At 45.1% G+C, this 19,629-nt stretch overlaps 1 protein-coding gene across 1 annotated transcript in view; it reads right to left on the bottom strand.

The window, feature by feature from the left end:
* The window catches only part of MCF2L2 (MCF.2 cell line derived transforming sequence-like 2), a 491,086-nt gene that overhangs the window by 245,344 nt on the left and 226,113 nt on the right, over positions 1 to 19,629 (bottom strand). The window contains exons 13-14 of the mRNA XM_038758478.1: positions 19,436 to 19,613; positions 7,371 to 7,474 (exon numbers count right to left, since the gene is read on the bottom strand). Coding sequence (XP_038614406.1) covers positions 7,371 to 7,474; positions 19,436 to 19,613 — 282 coding nt within the window. The remainder of the gene's footprint in view (positions 1 to 7,370; positions 7,475 to 19,435; positions 19,614 to 19,629) is intronic.

Below are 19,629 nucleotides of genomic sequence, written 5' to 3'. Positions count from 1 at the left end.
TCCCTTTCGATTGGTTTGCTGTGCCCAGAGGATGAATGTCCTACGTGGGGCTCACACTTTTAATCCCCATTTTACAGATGAGGTAACTGAGGCACAGAGAAGTTAAGTGACTTGCCCAAAGTCACACAGTTGACAAGTGGCGGAGCCGGGATTAGAATCCATGACCCAAGTCCGTGCTCTTTCCACTGAGCCATGCTGCTTCCCAAATGTTTAGTACAGTGCTCTGTGCACAATAAGTGCTCAGTAAAAACAACTGATTGATTGAGCTCCTTGGGAGGAGTGCTGTATTTATGTGAATGCATATCCCTAATACTAATCCCAGTTCCACCATTTGTCAGCTGTGTGATATCGGGCAAGTCACTTAACTTCTCTATGCCTCAGTTACCTCATCTGTAAAATGGGGATGGACTGTGAGCCCCATGTGTGACAACCTGATCACCTTGTATCCCCCCCAGCGCTTAGAACAGTGCTTTGCACATAGTAAGTGCTTAACAAATCAATCAATCAATCAATCGTATTTATTGAGCGCTTACTGTGTGCAGAGCACTGTACTAAGCGCTTGGGAAATACAAGTTGGCAACATATAGAGACAGTCCCTACCCAAGAGTGGGCTAACAAATGCCATTGTTATTATTATTAAGTGAAGGTCAAGAGGATTCTTCAAAGGGCTTGAAGGTAAAATATTTTATTTTAATAATTTAATCATTTTATGCACTTCAATGTGATTTATAACCATTTTAATTGGCTATTTGTCCCTTTCACAGGTGAGAGGCTCTCAGGGCTCTATGATCCCACCCATAGGAATGTCTGGAACCACAAGGACAAATTTGTGACTTGAACGCTTTCACCGTCCATTAGTGAACCCTGATGTCAATTAGGACATAATCTCATGGCAAAAATACCTGGCCTCCACAAATTCAATCAGTGGTATTTATCAAGTACTTACTAGCTGCAAAGCATTGTTCTAAACTCTTGGGAGACTATGCAGCTTAGAGAAGCAGTGTGGGCTAGTGGATAGAGCATTCATTCATTGGAATCATATTCACTGATAAGCACCATTAATAATAATAATAAATAATAAGAATGGCATTTGTTAAGCGCTTACTATGTGTGAAGCACTGTTCTAAGTGCTGGGGGGGGGGATACAAGGGGATCAGGATGTCTCCTTTTACAGATGAGGGAACTGAGGCTCAGATAGGTTAAGTGACTAGCCCAAGGTCACACAGCAGACGTAGTGGAGCCGGGATTAGAACCCATGACCTCTGACTCCCAAACCCGGGCTCTTTCCACTGAGCCACGCTGCCTCTCCTATTAGACCTCTCTATACTGTAAGCTCACTGTGGACAAGGAACACGTCTAACAACTCTGTTGTACTGTACTCTCCCAAGCGCTTAATACCTTGTTCTGCACACAGTAAGCACTCATTAAATACGATTAATTGATCGATCCTAAATTGATCCTAAAGCTTATGCCATATTATTTTTAATTTTTTTTAAATCTAGAACATTTTTCCTCATCTAGGAACAATTCCGAATCTAGAACAGGATTTTGCCCGTAGTTTCATGTTAATGTATATGGCCCTCTTAGTCTTTGTACATAAACTCAAATCAATCCCTAAATAACAATATGAAATCTTTGAAAAACTGAAATAATGTTTTCATCAAATTAAACTCATATCAATCCATTTTAAAAACAAGCCTTTTAATGAAGCATTTTGATTTAATACATTTATGAAATAACCTAATGGGAGAGACAGATATTAAAATAATAATAATAAGCCTGGTATTTGTTAAGGGCTTACTATGTGCCAAGCACTGTTCTAAAGCGCTAGGGTAGGTACAAGGTAATCATGTTGGACACAGTCTGTGTCCCTCGTGGGGCTCACAGTCTCGATCTCCATTTTACAGCTGAGGTAACTGAGGCACAGAGAAGTTAAGTGACTTGCCCGAGGCCACACAGCAGACGTGTGGCAGAGCTGGGATTAAGACCCACAACCTCTTGACTCCCAGGGGCACGATCTTTCCACTAAGCTATGCTGCTTCTGAAAATACATGAAGAGAAAGATACAGAGGCAAAGTATAAGCATAAGAGGGTAGGGTAGTGTTAGTATCAAAGTCTGTGGGTTGCCGATTTAAGTGCAGAGGTGAAGCAGAAGGAAGACATAATATTGTCTGGAGATGAGAGGTTAGTCAGAGAAGGCTTCTTGCAGGAGATGTGATTTTAGTAGGGCACTGAATATGGGGGGAATGATGGTCAGTTATACTGTACTCTCACAAGTGCTTAGTACAGTGATCTGCCCACAAGAAGCCTTTGGAAAATAATAATAATTATGGTATTTTTAAAGCACTTATTATGTGCTAGCGCTGGGGTAGATCAGGCCTTCCCAGACTGAGTCCCCTCCTTTCTCTCCCCCTCCCCATCCCCCCCGCCTTACCTCCTTCCCCTCCCCACAGCACCTGTATATATGTTTGTACATATTACTCTATTTTTATTTATTTTATTTGTACATATTCATTCTGTTTATTTTATTTTGTTAATATGTTTTGTTTCGTCGTCTGTCTCCCCCTTCCAGACTGTGAGCCCGCTGTTGGGTAGGGACCGTCTCTATACGTTGCCAACTTGTACTTCCCGAGCGCTTAGTACAGTGCTCTGCACCCAGTCAGTGCTCAATAAATACGATTGAATGAATGAATGAATCCAGGGTAATCAGGTTGTCCCACGTGGGGCTCACAGTCTTAATCCCCATTTTACAGATGAGGGAACTGAGGCTGGGAAAAGTTAAGTGGCTTGCCCAGCGTCACATAGCAGACAAGTGGCAGAGCAGGATTCGAACCCATGTTCTCTGACTCCCAAGCCCGTGCTCTTTCCATTAAGCCACACTGCTTTTTGATTGATTGATAGGAAGGGGGAAGGAGTTCTATATGGTTGGGCGTGGGGGGATAATGGCAAGAGAGGTGAGATTGAGACATAGAAAATAGGTTGATGGTGGAAAAATGAAGAAGTATGCAGGCTGGGTTGTAGTAATTGCATAAGAGTTATGTAATAAATATGACCGAATGAATGAATAATTAATGAATTGTAATTCAATAAAACTATTAGTGATGGAACACTTAACAGATGCTGTCTATGTATTTTAACAGAACCAACAATAGCCTACACGTTAGTTGACCCTAATAAATATAATCAATCGTATTTACTGAGCATTGTACTAAGCACTGGGGAGAGTACAATATAACAGAGCTGGAAGGCACATTTCTGCCACAATGAGTTTATGAAAGAAAAGGTGCAGTTACTTTCTGATCAAAAATCTGCTTTCAGACACATTTCCCGGAGATTCTCGAGTTGGCACCGCAGCAGCAAGCTTGAAGCATTTTCCTTGAAGGATCTTTTTAAAAGGAATACAAACAGAGCTTCCCTTTCTAAACAAGCAGTGACTCATTTCATTGAGAAAACAGGACAGGAGAAGGATACCGCGGGGTTTTAAGCAGAGCGGGCAGGGTGACAAACAAGGAAATGGCAAGCAGGTGACCCAGGATTGGAGCTAGTTCTTGCATTCGTCAACTTATTGGAAAAACAACCTGGTCAGCGTGCTGAGTGTTTGAAGCCTGGCTCCTCTCCATTCCAGCTAAGCACACGGTGCCAAATTAGCTTCATAAGGAGCCTACTGTAGGGTCAATAGGGCCTTGTTTCCTCTCTGAAGGCCAGCTCTTACGGAGCCACTGTCTTTCCCAGAGGGTCCCGGTCATCCACGGCGGCTAGCTTGGTCGGCGACCTCCCTGGGCATCTCAAATGGCACTGGCCTCGTCCATTTCTACACCCCGCTACCTGCACCCTCCGAAAAAGCATCAGATCTTGTGATCTGATGTTGTGACGCCTTGTTGTGACGCCTTGACACCCGTCTGCATGTTTTGTTTTGTCGTCCGTCTCCCCTCTTCTAGACTGTGAGCCCGTTGTTGGGACAGATGTAGTCTGGTGGAAAGCTTCCCTTCAAGGCCCTACTGAGAGCTCACCTCCTCCAGGAGGCCTTCCCACACTGAGCCCCCTCCTTCCTCTCCCCCTCTTCCCCCTTTCCATCCCCCCCCGTCTTACCTCCTTCCCTTCCCCACGGCACCTGTATATATGTTTGTACATATTTATTACTCTATTTATTTTACTTGTACATATCTATTCTATTTATTTTATTTTGTTAATATGTTTGGTTTTGTTCTCTGTCTCCCCCTTCTAGACCGTGAGCCCACTGTTGGGTAGGGACCATCTCTATATGCTGCCAGCTTGTACTTCCCAAGCGCTTAGTACAGTGCTCTGCACACAGTAAGCGCTCAATAAATATGATTGATTGATTGATTCATCTGAGAGATCGCCTACAATTTCAGCTTTCAATCAATGGTATTTATTGAGCACTTCCTGTGTGCAGAGCAATCAATCAATCAATCAGTCGTATTTATTGAGCGCTTACTGTGTGCAGAGCATGGTGCCAAGCGCTTGGGAAGTACAAGTTGGCAACATATAGAGACGGTCCCTACCCAACAGTGGGCTCACAGTCTAGAAACACTGCACTAAGTACCTGGGAGAGTACAATATGACAGACTTGGGAGACACATTCCCAGTTCTGCCAGTAGCCTGTTGTGTGATCTTGGGCAAGTCACAGGCCTGGAGTCAAAGGACCTGGGTTCTTATCCTGCTTCCTCCACTTACCCACTGTGTGATCTCGGGAAGGTCCCTTAACTGAGCCCCCTCCTTCCTCTCCCCCTCCTCCCCCTCTTCATCCCCTCCACCTTACCTCCTTCCCTTCCCCACAGCACCTGTATATCATCATCATCATCATCAATCATATTTATTGAGCACTTACTATGTGCAGAGCACTGTACTAAGCGTTTGGGAAGTACAAATTGGCAAAACATAGAGACAGTCCCTACCCAACAGTGGGCTCACAGTCTAAAAGGGGGAGACAGAGAACAAAACCAAACATACCAACAAAATAAAATAAATTGGATAGATATGTACAAGTAAAACAAATAAATAAATAGAGTAATAAATATGTACAACCATATATACATATATACAGGTGCTGTGAGGAAGGGAAGGAGGTAAGATGGGGGGGATGGAGAGGGGGACGAGGGGGAGAGGAAGGAAGGGGCTCAGCCTGGGAAGGCCTCCTGGAGGAGGTGAGCTCTCAGCAGGGCCTTGAAGGGAGGAAGAGAGCTAGCTTGGCGGATGGGCAGAGGGAGGGCATTCCAGGCCCGGGGGATGACGTGGGCAGGGGGTCGATGGCGGGACAGGCGAGAACGAGGTACAGTGAGGAGATTAGCGGTGGAGGAGAATATGTGTATATATGTATATATGTTGGTACGCATTTATTACTCTATTTATTTATTTATTTTACTTGTACATATTTATTCTACTTGTTTTGTTAATATGTTTTGTTTTGTTGTCTGTCTCCCCCTTCTAGACTGTGAGCCCACTGTTTGGGTAGGGACCGTCTCTATATGTTGCCAACTTGTAGCTCCCAAGCTCTTAGTACAGTGCTCTGCACACAGTAAGCGCTCAATAAATATGATTGAATGAATGAATGAATGGACTTCTTAGAACAGTGCTTTGTACATAGTAAGCGCTTAATAGATGCCATCATTATTGTTATTCTCTGTGCTGCAGTTGCCTCATCTGTAAAATTATTCATATTAATGTCTGTCTCCCCCTCTAGGCTGGAAGCTCAGTAGGGGCAGGGAACGTGCCTGAAAATTCTGTTGTACTTTCCCAAGCACTTAGTTCAGTGCTCTGCACATAGTAAATGCTCAATAAATACCACTGATCGATTGAAGTGGGACAGCCTAATTAGCTGGAACCATATTTTTTACCAAGAAAAGCCCATGAATACACTACCAGACTGAGAAGCAGCGTGGCTCAGTGGAAAGAGCCCAGGCTTTGGAGTCAGAGGTCATGGGTTCAAATCCCGCTCCGCCAATTGTCCGCTGTGTGACTTTGGGCAAGTCATTTAACTTCTCTGGGCCTCAGTTACCTCATCTGTAAAATGGGGATTAGGGCTGTGAGCCCCCGCGTGGGACAACTTGATGGCCTTGTAACCTCCCCAGCACTTAGAACAGTGCTTTGCACATAGTAAGTGCTTAATAAATGCCATTATTATTATTATTATTTATTATTGCAGATGGAGGTGGGGTGTTCCGGGAAAGATATGTCCATGGAGCTGCTACAGGTCAGACTTAGCAGCAAAAGACATCGCTGACCTTGTCACTCCATTAGCTCTCTCCCCTGAAACTAATCCACTCTTTTTTACTACTACACCCCAGCTCTTCATTCTTCTGAAGCGCTCATTACATCAATCAATCAATCGTATTTATTGAGCGCTTACTAGGTTTAGGGTACTGAACTAAGAGCTTGGGTGAGTATGACAGAATTAGCAGACATATTCCCTGCCCACAACAAGTTTACAGTCTAGATGGGGAGAGAGACATTAATATCATTGTTTGATTGCTTTTCTCCAGACCGGGGCGGGGTGAAGGAATTGAGGCAGGAGGGATTTGGGAGGCGATTCCCTTGCCATCCCTATCCTACCATTATCCATTCTGGTGCCCACAGCTGTCAGTATGATGAAATTAAATTCATATATAATAATAATGGCATTTATTAAGCACTTACTATGTGCAAAACACTGTTCTAAGCGCTGGGGAGGTTACAAGGTGATCAGGTTGTCCCATGGGGGGCTCACAGTCTTCATCCCCATTTTACAGATGAGGTAACTGAGGCCCAGAGAAGTGAAGTGACTTGCCCAAAGTCACAGAGCTGACATTTGGCGGAGCTGGGATTTGAACCCATGACCTCTGACTCCAAAGCCTGGGCTCTTTCCACTGAGCCATGCTGCTTCTCCAACTGAGTAGAATTTGATACTATATTGTATTGCATTGTAATATTCTATAATATAATATATATATTATATAATGTAATATGAGAAGTAGCGTGGCTCAACGGAAAGAGCATGGGCTTGGGAGTCAGAGGTCATGGGTTCTAATCCTGGCTCCTTTTGCCACTTGTCAGCTGTGTGACTTTGGGCAAGTCACTTCACTTCTCTGTGCCTCGGTTCCCTCATCTGTAAAATGGGGATGAAGACTGTGAGCCCCACGTGGGACAACCTGAGTACTTTGTATCTTTCCCAGTGCTTAGAACAGTGCTTGGCACATAGTAAGAACTTAACAAATACTGGCATTATTATTATAATTATTATATATTATACTGTATTATAATATACAATATATACAATAATATATTGTATTACATTATATTGTATTATAATATATAATATCAAATTCTCTTTCACCCAACCAAGTTGTATATCAGGAACAAATAGGTGTGCTTACCTTTATTCCACCTTTGGGCTTCTTGATATTTTTCTTTTTTGATAAATCCGTTTCAGTGATGGTCTTGGGAATATAGGGAGTATCCGATATTCTCTTATTGGTAACTGAAAAGATCAAGAGAAACTTCCATGAAAATGCTCGAAAAGTATAAATTGCTCTGCAATACTTACAGATGATATAGATTCCTAAATTGATATAATAGAGTTTGAAGGAGTCTGAGCATTTCTTGGTTAGAATGAGCCCCCCCAAGGCCTAGGGGATGGAAAACAGGCCTGGGAGACAGATGCCCTGGGTTCTAATCCCTGCTCTGCCAACTGCTTGCTGGATGATGCTGGGCAAGTCACTTAACTTCTCTGTGCCTCAGTTTCCTCAACTTTAAAATGGGGATTAAATACCTGTTCCTCCCCCCTGCTTAGACTGTGAGCCCTATGTGGGATAGGGACTGTGTCCGACCTAATTATATCTACTCCAGTGCTTAGACCAGTGTTTGACGCTCGGTAAGTGCTTAATGAATACTATTAAAAAAGGGATCCAATTTCTCTCTGTATCCTTTTTTTAAAGTTCATTTGCATAAAAGGAAAAGCATAAAAGGCCCGGTGGGATTGGGGGTGTTAGAAAAGTGTGAAATTGCTTGATTGAACAGACCTCCCAAATATTTGCTAAAAGGCAAAATCTATTGAGCGACTACAGCAAGGGTCCAGGAAATCTCCATGATTTCAAGGAACACCTAAGGTCACTTAAGTAAGGTCTAAGAAATTCACCAGAACTTCTCTGCCTTAAATCTCACTCTTCCTTTGACCTCATTTCCACTGGAGCTTTGACAAAGAAACACCCTTGTATGCAGGTACCTAACTGAATTTCTTTGAAGATTTGGTTTTAGATCTTTTAAACTTAGACACCCCACCCCCCCACACACCTGCATTGTAAATAACATCAGGAAGAGATATGCGGAGATAGTGAGATGAAGCAGAGGGATGCTACAAAGGGATCCTCCAATTACTTAAGAAGATTGCCAGAGATGAATTATAATTAAAGTATTCAAAGATAATTCAGTTGAACCCATGTGAGACAGGGACTGTGTTTGGCCTGATTTTCTTATATCTACCCCAGTGCCTTACTAAGCACAGATGAATTATAATTAAATTATTCAAAGATAATTCAGTTGAACCCATGTGAGACAGGGACTGTGTTTGGCCTGATTATTTTATATCTACCCCAGTGCCTCACTAAGCACCGTGCTTTTTTTATAGTATTATTATGGTACTATTCGTTATGTATTTGTTAAGCATCTACTATATGTCAAGCACTGTTCTAACTGCTACAAGCTGATCAGGTGGGACACAGTTCCTGTCTCACATGGGCCTCTCAGTCTAAATAGGAGGGAGAATGAGTGTTTAATCTGCATTTTACAGTTGGATTAAGACTGTAAAGACTGATGGCATTTATTAAGCACTTGCTATGTGCAAAGTACTGTTGTAAGCGCTGGGGAGGCTACAAGGTGATCAAGTTGCAGAGGTTAAGTGACTTGCCCGAAGTCACACAGCAAGTCCTCTGACTCCCAGCCTATGCTCTTTCTACTAGGCCACGCTTCCACGGTGTTGGTAAACACATACCCTGTTCACAGGAAGCTTACAGTCTAAAAAGGGACAAAAACTCCTCACTATTGGCTTTAACCCTTCCTACCTCACCTCCCTTCTCTCCTTCTACAACTCAGCCCACACATTTCGCACCTCTGGTGTTAACCTTCTCACTGTGCCTCCATCTCACCTGTCTCACAGCAGACCCCCGGCCCACATCCTGCCTCTGGTCTGAAATGCTCTTCCTCCTCAAATCTGCCAGAAAATTACTCCCTCCACCCTCCCTCCCCGGTTTCAAAACCTTACTGAAGGCACATCTCCTCCAAGCAGTCTTCCCAGACTAAGCCCCACTTTTCTTCATCTCCCACTCCCTTTTGTGTCACCCTGACGTGCTCTTTTTGCTCTCCCCACCACCCCCATAGCACTTATGTAATAATAATAATAATAATGACGGCATTTGTTAAGCGCTTACTATGTGCAAAGCACTGTTCTAAGCGCTGGGGAGGATACAAGGTAATCAGATCGTCCCACGTGGGGCTCACAGTCTTAATCCCCATTTTACAAGTGGCGGAGTCGGGATTTGAACCCATGACCTCTGACTCCAAAGCCCGGGCTCTTTCCACTGAGCCACGCTGCTTCTCTACATGTATATGCTTCTCTCTATGTATATATTTGTAATTTATTTCCAGCACTTAGTAAAGTGCCTGGCACATAGTTTAACAAATACCAACATCATTATTATTATTGTATGAGAAGCAGCATGGCTCAGTGGAAAGAGCCCGGGTTTTGGAGTCAGAGGTCATGGGTTCAAATCCCGGCTCTGCCAATTGTCAGCTGTGTGACTTTGGGCAAGTCACTTAACTTCTCTGGGCCACAGTTACCTCATTTGTAAAATAGGGGTTAAGACTGTGAGCCCCCCATGGGACAACCTGATCACCTTGTAACCTCCCAGCACTTAGAACAGTGTTTTGCACATAGTAAGCGCTTAATAAATGCCATTATTATTATTATTATTGTATTGATTTCTTTTTATTTGTATTGATGTCTGTCTCCCCCTCCTCTAGACTGTGAGCTCGTTGTGGGCAGGGACTGTCATTCTGGATTGTTGCATTGTACTTTCCCAAGCGCTTAATAATAATAATAATAATAATAATAATAATAATAATAATGATAATAATGATAGCATTTATTAAGCGCTTACTAAGTGCAAGGCACTGTTCTAAGCGCTGGGGAGGTTACAAGGTGATGAGGTTGTCCCACGGGGGGCTCACAGTCTTCATCCCCATTTTACAGATGAGGGAACTGAGGCCCAGAGAAGTTAAGTGACTTGCCCAAAGTCACCCAGCTGACAATTGGCGGAGCCAGGATTTGAACCCATGACTCCTGACTCCAAAGCCCGGGCTCTTTCCACTGAGCCATGCTGCTTCTCGTGCTCTGTGCACAGTAAGCACTTAATAAATACAATTGAATGAATGAATTAAAGTAAATTACAGAGAGAGTAGAGTATACAGAGAGGTACATTTTTGCAATGAGTCTGGAGTGAGTCGCAGAGCATGGCTCAGTGGAAAGAGCCCGGGCTTTGGAGTCAGTGGTCATGGGTTCAAATCCCGGGTCTGCCAGTTGTCAGCTTGTCAGCTGTGTGACTTTGGGCAAGTCACTTAACTTCTCTGTGCCTCAGTTACCTCATCTGTAAAATGGGGATTGACTGTGAGGCCCCAGGGGACAACCTGATCATCTTGTAGCCTCCCCAGTGCTTAGAACAGTACTTTGCACATAGTAAGTGCTTAATAAATGTCATCATTATTATTATTATTACCCAAGTGCATAGGTGATGCAGAGGGGAGAGGCGGGTATGGGGAATGTGGGTTTAATCAGGGAAGATGCTTTGAGAAAATATAGTTTTAGTAGGGTTTGCAGGGGGAAAGAGTGGTGGTCTGTCAGAAATGAACTGGTAGGGAGTTCCAGGTCAGAGGGAGGATAGGAGGAGTGGTTAGCAGTAAAATAGTTGAGATCAAGGTAGTGAGTACCTCCATCCCTTCTCCCACTGGGATTCCCCAAAGCCATGATGATGGTGGCATTTATTAAGTGCTTACTGTGTGCAAAGCACTTAGAACAGTGCCCAGCGCTTAGAACAGTGTTTTGCATACAATAAGCACTTAATAAATGCTATTATTATTATTATTATTATTATTATTATTATTATTATTATTATTCTAAGTGCTGGGGAGGTTACAAGGTGATGAGGTTGTCCCATGTGGGGCTCACAGTCTTAATCCCCATTTTACAGATGAGGGAACTGAGGCACAGAGAAGTTAAGTGACTTACCCAAAGTCACACACCTGACAAGTGGCAGAGCTGGGATTTGAACCCATGACCTCTGGCTCCAAAGCTCGTGCTCTTTCCACTGAGCCACACTGCTTCTCTATAATGACGGCATTTGTTGAGCGCTTACTATGTGCCAAGCACTGTTGTAAGCGCTGGGGGGATACAAGGTGATCAGGTTGTCCCACGTGGGGCTCACAGTCTTAATCCCCATCTTATAGATGAGGTAGCTGAGGCACAGAGAAGTTAAGTGACTTGTCCAAGGTCGCACAGCTGGCAATTGGTGGAGCCGGGATTTGAACCCATGACCTCTGACTCTCAAGCCCGGGCTCTTTCAATTGAGCCACAAAGCAAGGACAGGACTGCGCAGAGGGACTCCTTTAGACTGTGAGTCCATTGTTGGGTAGGGACTGTCTCTATATGTTGCCAACTTGTACTTCCCAAGCGCTTAGTACAGTGCTCTGCACACAGTAAGTGCTCAATAAATACAATTGATTGATTGATTGATTGATTGATTGACTCTTGGGGGAGGACAAATGCCCTCCCCCAACACCTCTCCCACCCCAGTCCCACCCCCATCATTCCCAGGGCAGGGAGAATGGGCATGGAGAGAAGTGGGGTCTGAGAGTCAGAAGGACCTGGGTTCTAATCCCGGCTCTGCCACTTGTCTGTTGTGTGGCCCTGGGCAAGTCATTTCACTTCTTTGGGCCTCAGTTACCTCATCTGCCAAATGAACATAAAGACTGTGAGCCCCTCGTGGGACAGGGACCTGATTTGTTTAGGTCATGGGTTCAAATCCCGGCTCCGCCAACTGTCAGCTGTGTGACTTTGGGCAAGTCACTTCACTTCTCTGGGCCTCAGTTCCCTCGTCTGTAAAATGGGGGTTAAAACTGTGAGCCCCCTGGGGGACAACCTGATCACCTTGTCACCTCCCCAGTACTTAAAACAGTGCTTTGCACATAGACTGTGAGCCCACTGTTGGGTAGGGACTGTCTCTATATGTTGCCAACTTGTACTTCCTAAGCGCTTAGTACAGTCCTCTGCACACAGTAAGCGCTCAATAAATACGATTGATTGATAGTAAGCGCTTAATAAGTGCCATCATTATTATTATATTATATTATTATTATTATTATTATTACCCCAGTGCTTAATACAGTGCCTGGCATATAGAAAGCACTTAACAAATACAATTATTATTATTATTATTATTATTATTATTATTATTATTATTATTATTGAGGGTGCTCTAAGGGACTGTGAGGCAGGGAAGGGACAGCATGACTACAGTCTGGCAAGTTCCTTTTTTCTGATAATTAAGGGATGGTTAATGGCCCAAGAAGGGACTGGAGAGAGGACTAAGTGTCAGTGGTGGCTGGATTTGGGTTTACAGGTCCAAAGGACACAGGGAAGCTAGGGAGGAGGAAGGGAAGACTGAAAAAACAAAGATAAATGGGTCGCCTGGGTGACAGCTAGTCCAGAACTGATTGCCATTTGGACTTGCACGGGAGAGGAAGTAAAAAATACTCTGACGTTTACCTTCCGAAACTTCAATCACTCAGCTCATCCAGCTCACACAAGTCCCACTGTGTTCAGGAATCAAGCCTCACCGCATTCTCAAAGCCCTTACTATGTGCGGAGCACTGTTCTAAGCGCTGGAGGGGGATACAAGGTGATCAGGTTGTCCCACGTAGGGCTCACAATCTTAATCCCCATTTTACAGATGAGGTAACTGAGGCTCAGAGAAGTGAAGTGACTTGCCCAAAGTCACACAGCTGACAAGTGGCCTTCTGACTCTCAGACCTGGGCTCTATCCACTAAGCCACAGACCGCCTAGACCCAGCCCCCTTTCCGGCTCAGCAGGAGGACGAAGCGGCAAAGTAGGGCCCTTCTGACTTTCCAAACACTGGGAAACCTGCAGCTGCAACCTCCCAGCGCTGTGAGAATCTCCTTGTCTGGGAGAGCAGGGATGAACAGGCACTGAGTCCCACGGGGCTCAGTGTCCACTGAAAAATGGGGCTCCAGGCTCTATCCCTGGCTAGACTCCCTCGCTCCCCTTTCCCTTCGCCGCTCTCGTACAACTAACCCACAGCCCTGAATCACTGCCACTGTCTGCTTCCTTCGCTCTTATGCTCGAGCTGCCGAACGCTGCTGGCGAAAGTCTAAACCCCATGCCAACCTCGTTCACTTCAAGTTTATCCTTTCCTGCCTTAACTCTGCCCTCTCCTCTGCCAGACAAAACTACTTCTCCTCCCTTATTGACACCCATGCCCATCATCCCCGCCAGCTCTTCCGTACATTTAACTCCCTTCTCAGGCCCCCGGTTCCTCCCGGGCCCTCCTCCTTCCCTCACCCCCAACAATCTGGCCTCCTACTTCATTAATAAAATTAAATCCATCAGGTCCGACCTCCCCAAAGCCACTCCCCCGGCTTCTCCAACCCCCCAGCTCTCAACACTCTCTGCTACTCTCCCATCCTTCCCAGCAGTATCCTCAGAGGAGCTCTCCTCCCTCCTCTCAGTGCTACTCCGGCCACCTGTGCTTCTGACCCCATTCCCTCTCATCTCATGAAATCTCTCGCTCCGTCCCTTCTCCCCTCCTTAACTTCCATCTTCAGCTGCTCACTCTCCACTGGTTCCTTCCCCTCTGCCTTCAAACATGCCCGTGTCTCTCCCATCCTAAAAAAACCCTCTCTTGACCCCACCTCACCTTCTAGTTATCGCCCCATCTCCCTCCTACCATTCCTTTCCAAACTCCTTGAATGAGTCGTCTACACGCGCTGCCTCGAATTCCTCAACACCAACTCTCTCCTCGACCCCCTCCAGTCTGGCTTCCGTCCCCTACATTCCATGAAAACCGCCCTCTCAAAGGTCACCAATGACCTCCTGCTTGCCAAATCCAACGGCTCATACTCTATCCTAATCCTCCTTGACCTCTCAGCTGCCTTCGACACTGTGGACCACCCGCTTCTCCTCAACATACTATCCAACCTTGGCTTCACAGACTCCGTCCTCTCCTGGTTCTCCTCATCTCTCTGGTCGTTCATTCTCAGTCTCTTTTTCAGGCTCCTCCTCCCCCTCCCATCCCCTTACAGTGGGGGTTCCTCAAGGGTCAGTTCTTGGTCCCCTTCTGTTCTCAATCTACACTCACTCCCTTGGTGACCTCATTTGCTCCCACGGCTTCAAATATCATCTCTATGCTGATGACACCCAGATCTACATCTCTGCCCCTGCTCTCTCCCCCTCTCTCCAGGCTCGCATCTTCTCCTGCCTTCAGGACACCTCCATCTGGATGTCTGCCCGCCACCTAAAACTCAACATGTCCAAGACTGAACTCCTTGTCTTCCCTCCCAAACCCTGCCCTCTCCCTGACTTTCCTGTCACTGTTGACGGCACTACCATCCTTCCAGTCTCACAGGCCCGCAACCTTGGTGTCATCCTTGACTCTGCTGTCTCGTTCACCCCTCACATCCAAGCTGTCACCAAAACCTGCCGGTCTCAGCTCCGCAACATTGCCAAGATCCGCCCTTTCCTCTCCATCCAAACTGCTACCCTGCTTGTTCAAGCTCTCATCCTATCCCTTCTGGACTACTGCATCAGCCTGCTCTCTGATCTCCCATCCTCGTGTCTCTCCCCACTTCCATACTTCATGCTGCTGCCCGGATCGTCTTTGTCCAGAAACGGTGTGGGCATTTACTCCCCTCCTCAAAAATCTCCGGTGGCTACCCATCAATCTGCGCATCAGGCAGAAACTCCTCACCCTGGGCTTCAAGGCTGTCCATCACCTCGCCCCCTCCTACCTCACCTCCCTTCTCTCCTTCTCCAGCCCAGCCCGCACCCTCCGCTCCTCCGCCGCTAATCTCCTCACCGTACCTCGTTCTCGCCTGTCCCGCCATCGACCCCTGGCCCACGTCATCCCCCGGGCCTGGAATGCCCTCCCTCTGCCCATCCGCCAAGCTAGCTCTCTTCCTCCCTTCAAGGCCCTGCTGAGAGCTCACCTCCTCCAGGAGGCCTTCCCAGACTGAGCCCCTTCCTTCCTCTCCCCCTCGGCCCCCTCTCGATCCCCCCCGCCTTACCTCCTTCCGTTCCCCACAGCACCTGTATATATGTATATATGTTTGTACATATTTATTGCTCTATTTATTTTACTTGTACATATCTATTCTATTTTATTTTGTTAATATGTTTGGTTTTGTTGTCTGTCTCCCCCTTCTAGACTGTGAGCCCACTGTTGGGTAGGGACCGTCTCTATATGTTGCCAACTTGTACTTCCCAAGTGCTTAGTACAGTGCTCTGCACACAGCAAGCACTCAATAAATACGACTGATTGATTGATTGATTGACCAGCATCCCCCAGCACCTTAGGGTACTCTGCACCAGAAGACTTATTCTCTGCAGGACACGGGGTGGGCAGGGGCTGAGTTAATCAATCAGTGGCATTTATTGAGTGCTTATTGTGTGCAGAGCACTGTATTAAGAGCTTGGGAGAGTATAATACAACAGAGACACATCCCTTGCCCACATTCCCTCCCTAACCAATCAATCAATTGTATTTGATGGTCAACCACCATCTTCAACTGTTCACTCTCCAGCCCCACAACACTTGTATACATATCTGTAATTTATTTACTTAATATTAATGTCTGGCTCCCCCTCTAGACTGTAAGCTCTTGTGACTAGGTAGTGTGCCTGTTATATCGTTATATTGTACCCTCCCAAGTGCTTAGTATAGTGCTCTTCACACAGTAAGATATTAATAAATATAATTGACAAAGACCTTTTTGTTTTGTCTTGTTTTAATGGTATTTATTAAGCACTTACTAAGTGCCAGACACTATACTAAGTGATGGAGAAAATGCAAGATAATCAGGTTGGACACAGTCTATGTCCCACAAGGGGCTCACAGTTTTAATTCTCATTTTGCAAATGAAGTAACTGAAGCACAGAGAAATTAAGTGACTTGCTCAAGATCCCACAGCAAAGAAGTAGCAGTGGTAGAATTAGAACCCAGGTCCTACTGACTCCCAGGCCTGTAATAATATTAATAATAACTGTGGTATTTGTTAAGCACTTACTATGTGCCAGGCACTGTACTAAGTGCTGGGGTGGATACAACCAAATTTTCCCACGTGGGGTTCACAGTCTTAATTCCAATTTTACAGATGAGGTAACTGAGGCACAGAGAAGTGAAGTGATTTAGCCAAGGCCACACAGCAGATTAGTGGCAGAGCTAAGATTAGAACTCAGGTCCTTCTGACTCCAAGGTCCTGGAATGCCCTCCCTCTTCATATCAGACAAATAATTGCTCTCCCCCCACTTCAAAACCGTATTGAAGGTACATCTCCTTCAAGAAGCCTTCCCTGACTAAGCCCTCCCTTTTCTCCCACTCCCTGATGCACCGCTCTTATTTGCTCCTTCATTCATCCTCCCTCCTATCCCCACAGCACATGTATAAATATATATATATTTGTAATTTATGTATTTAATAATAATAATAACAACAATAATGGTATTTGTTAAGCACTTACTATGTGCCAGGCACTGTACTAAGCACTGGGGTAGATACAAGCAAAAGAAGTTGGACACAGTCCCTGTCCTGTGTGGTGCTCACAGTCTCAATCCCCATTTTATAGATGAGGGAACTGAGGCACAGAGAAATGAAGCGACTTGCCAAAGGTCACACAGCAAACAAGTGGCAGAGTCAGGATTAGAACCCATGACCTAATGACTTCCAGGCCAGTGCTCTATATTTAGACAAGATCATCATCCCCCCGGCCTTACCTCCTTCCCCTCCCCACAGCACCTGTATATATATATATATATATATATATATATATATATATATATATATATATATATGTTTGTACATGTTTATTACTCTATTTTACTTGTACATATTTATTCTATTTATTTTATTTTGTTAATCTGTTTTGTTTTGTTGTCTGTCTCCCCCTTCTAGACTGTGAGCCCACTGTTGGGTAGGGACCGTCTCTATATGTTGCCAACTTGTATTTTCCAAGCGCTTAGTACAGTGCTCCGCACACAATAAGCGCTCAATAAATACGATTGAATGAATGAATGAATGAATTTATCTCAATCTGTTTATTCATTTATATTAATGTCTTTCTCCTCCTCTAGACTGTGAGCTGGCTGTGGGAAGGAATGTGTCTGTTGTTATCTGTTGTCTCTCCCAAGTGCTTAGAACAGTGATTTGCACAGAGTAAGTGCTCAATAAATAAGACTGAAAGACTGCCTTCCTTGAAGAGAGATGCCAGTTTTTCACTTTCGGTAGTCCACCACCTCTGCCAGGATCGGGAGCTGAGCCAGGGCAAGAGAAAGCTTTAAATCCCACCCCCCGCAGCCCTGACCCACCATGCAGCCGCCCCACACTGGGTGGTTTGACTGAGCTGAAAGTGAGATGAGGCTGAGCAGCTTCTTGGGGGAAATCAGACATTGGGGTGGCCGGGAAGCCCGAGACGGTTGAATTGTAGTTTTGGTTTCCCCTCCCCAATGCCCTTTCGCCACGATTGCCCCAACTACCTGTTCCAGAACCAAAATAAAAGCATTTTTTTTTGTATTTGAGAACATTCTGTCAGTGTACAATTTTCGTAATCAATCGTATTTATCGAGCACTTGGGAGAGTACAGAATAACAGAGTTAGCAGACACATTCCCTGCCCACCATGAGCTGTTCTTCAAAGGCAGAGACTGCGTTTTAACTTCTATTGCAAGTTTCCAGGAGCCCAGTACAGTGTTCTGCATTCAGCAGGCACTCAATAAATACTGTAGCTCCTGCTTCTGCTATATGTGAGGAATCAGTAAAGAAAAAGAAGCAGCAATTCCCTTCCCACGTTGGACCCTTGACACCACAGGCTTTCTCCTGGGAATGGAATGAAAGGCCTGGGGTCTCCATCCTAAAGTTAATTACTTTTTATCTCAGAGATAAAACTCTTGCCACATACAAGTACATTGAAGATTTGTTATCTTGCATTTTTCAAAGTCAGGCGGAGTCAGGTACTGGTAGAAGCAAATAAGCATTCGAAATAACCAGCAGGCAACCTGTTCCTTGGTAATATCAGGGAATAATGGATCTGAACTGACCGATTATTCAAGTTCTGTGACCTGGGAACATATCCAGGCCGTGTCCCTGGATCTGAAACCCACATCTCCATCCTCAGAATTCTTAGTCCTAAATCCCAACCATAAAACCAAGATCGTCTCTGCAGTCTGCTTTTTTAAGGGAAAATTAGGATGATGTCAAGTGGGGGCAACTTTCTTGCTCCAGAGAATCTGTGGTATCCATGATTAACAGTAGCTGAGAACCTATGATTTTCAAAAATCTTTCTCTATTTAAAAGACCACCCATCCAAAGGCCTCAATCTTTCTGATATGCTCTTTTTTTCTGTGTAGACATATACTTACTGAAATACCTTTCTAAGCAGAGTGATTGTTGGCCCAAGTATCCCAAGTCTTATCTCAGTCAAGGGGAGATGTCAATAATAATAATAAAAATGATAATTATTATTATTATCATTATATTTATCATGTGTTATATGCCAAGATCTGTGCTAAGTACTGGGGTATATACAAGATAACCAGGTCTGACACAGTCCTGTCCCACATGGGACTCATAGTCTAAGTAGAAACAACGTAATTCCCAGATATTAGAGAGTCTGTTTGAGTCTGGTGTTTACTAGTTTAGATATAGAGTAGCGGCGTTGCCCAGTGGATAGAGCACAGGCCCAGGAGTCGGAAGGCCATGGGTTCTAGTCCTGACTCTGCCACTTGTCTGCTGCGTGACCTCGGGCAAGTCACTTCAGTGCTTAGTACAGTGCCTGGCACATAGGAAGCGCTTAACAAATCCTATTATTATTATTATTCTCTGGGCCTCAGTTCCCTCATCTGTAAAATGGGGATTAAGACTGTGAGCGCTATGTTGGACAGGAGCTGTGTCCAACCCGATCTGCTTGTATCCACTCCAGCACTTAGAACAGTGCCTGGCACATAGTAAGCGCTTAACAAATACAATTATTACAATGATTTGGATTAGTTTCCCTGAGAACTCAGAAGCATCTCATGACGAGAGAGGCGATTCCCAAGAAGTTCCATGTTTCCTTCTAAGACTCGCAGCCAACCCAGAGCCCCTGGGGAATTTCCGGAGTCGCTCACTTAATGTGGAGGGCCGATTGGTCTTTGGCGACGCCCGCTTTGGCGAGGACTCCGGATGCGGGGCGACGGGTTGCACTGGCCGAGTTTGTTTGGCCGCCAGCTTCTTCAGACTCACTTGTCTCTTATCAAACATCTCCTGTACATCTCCCAGCTTCTGCAGGATTTTCTGGGCCTTGACCTGCGGAGTCAATAAG

This window comes from Tachyglossus aculeatus, chromosome 1 (genome assembly GCF_015852505.1).
Source record: "Tachyglossus aculeatus isolate mTacAcu1 chromosome 1, mTacAcu1.pri, whole genome shotgun sequence".
Lineage (NCBI taxonomy): Eukaryota > Metazoa > Chordata > Mammalia > Monotremata > Tachyglossidae > Tachyglossus > Tachyglossus aculeatus.
This window is presented reverse-complemented; position numbering and strand designations above follow the sequence as displayed.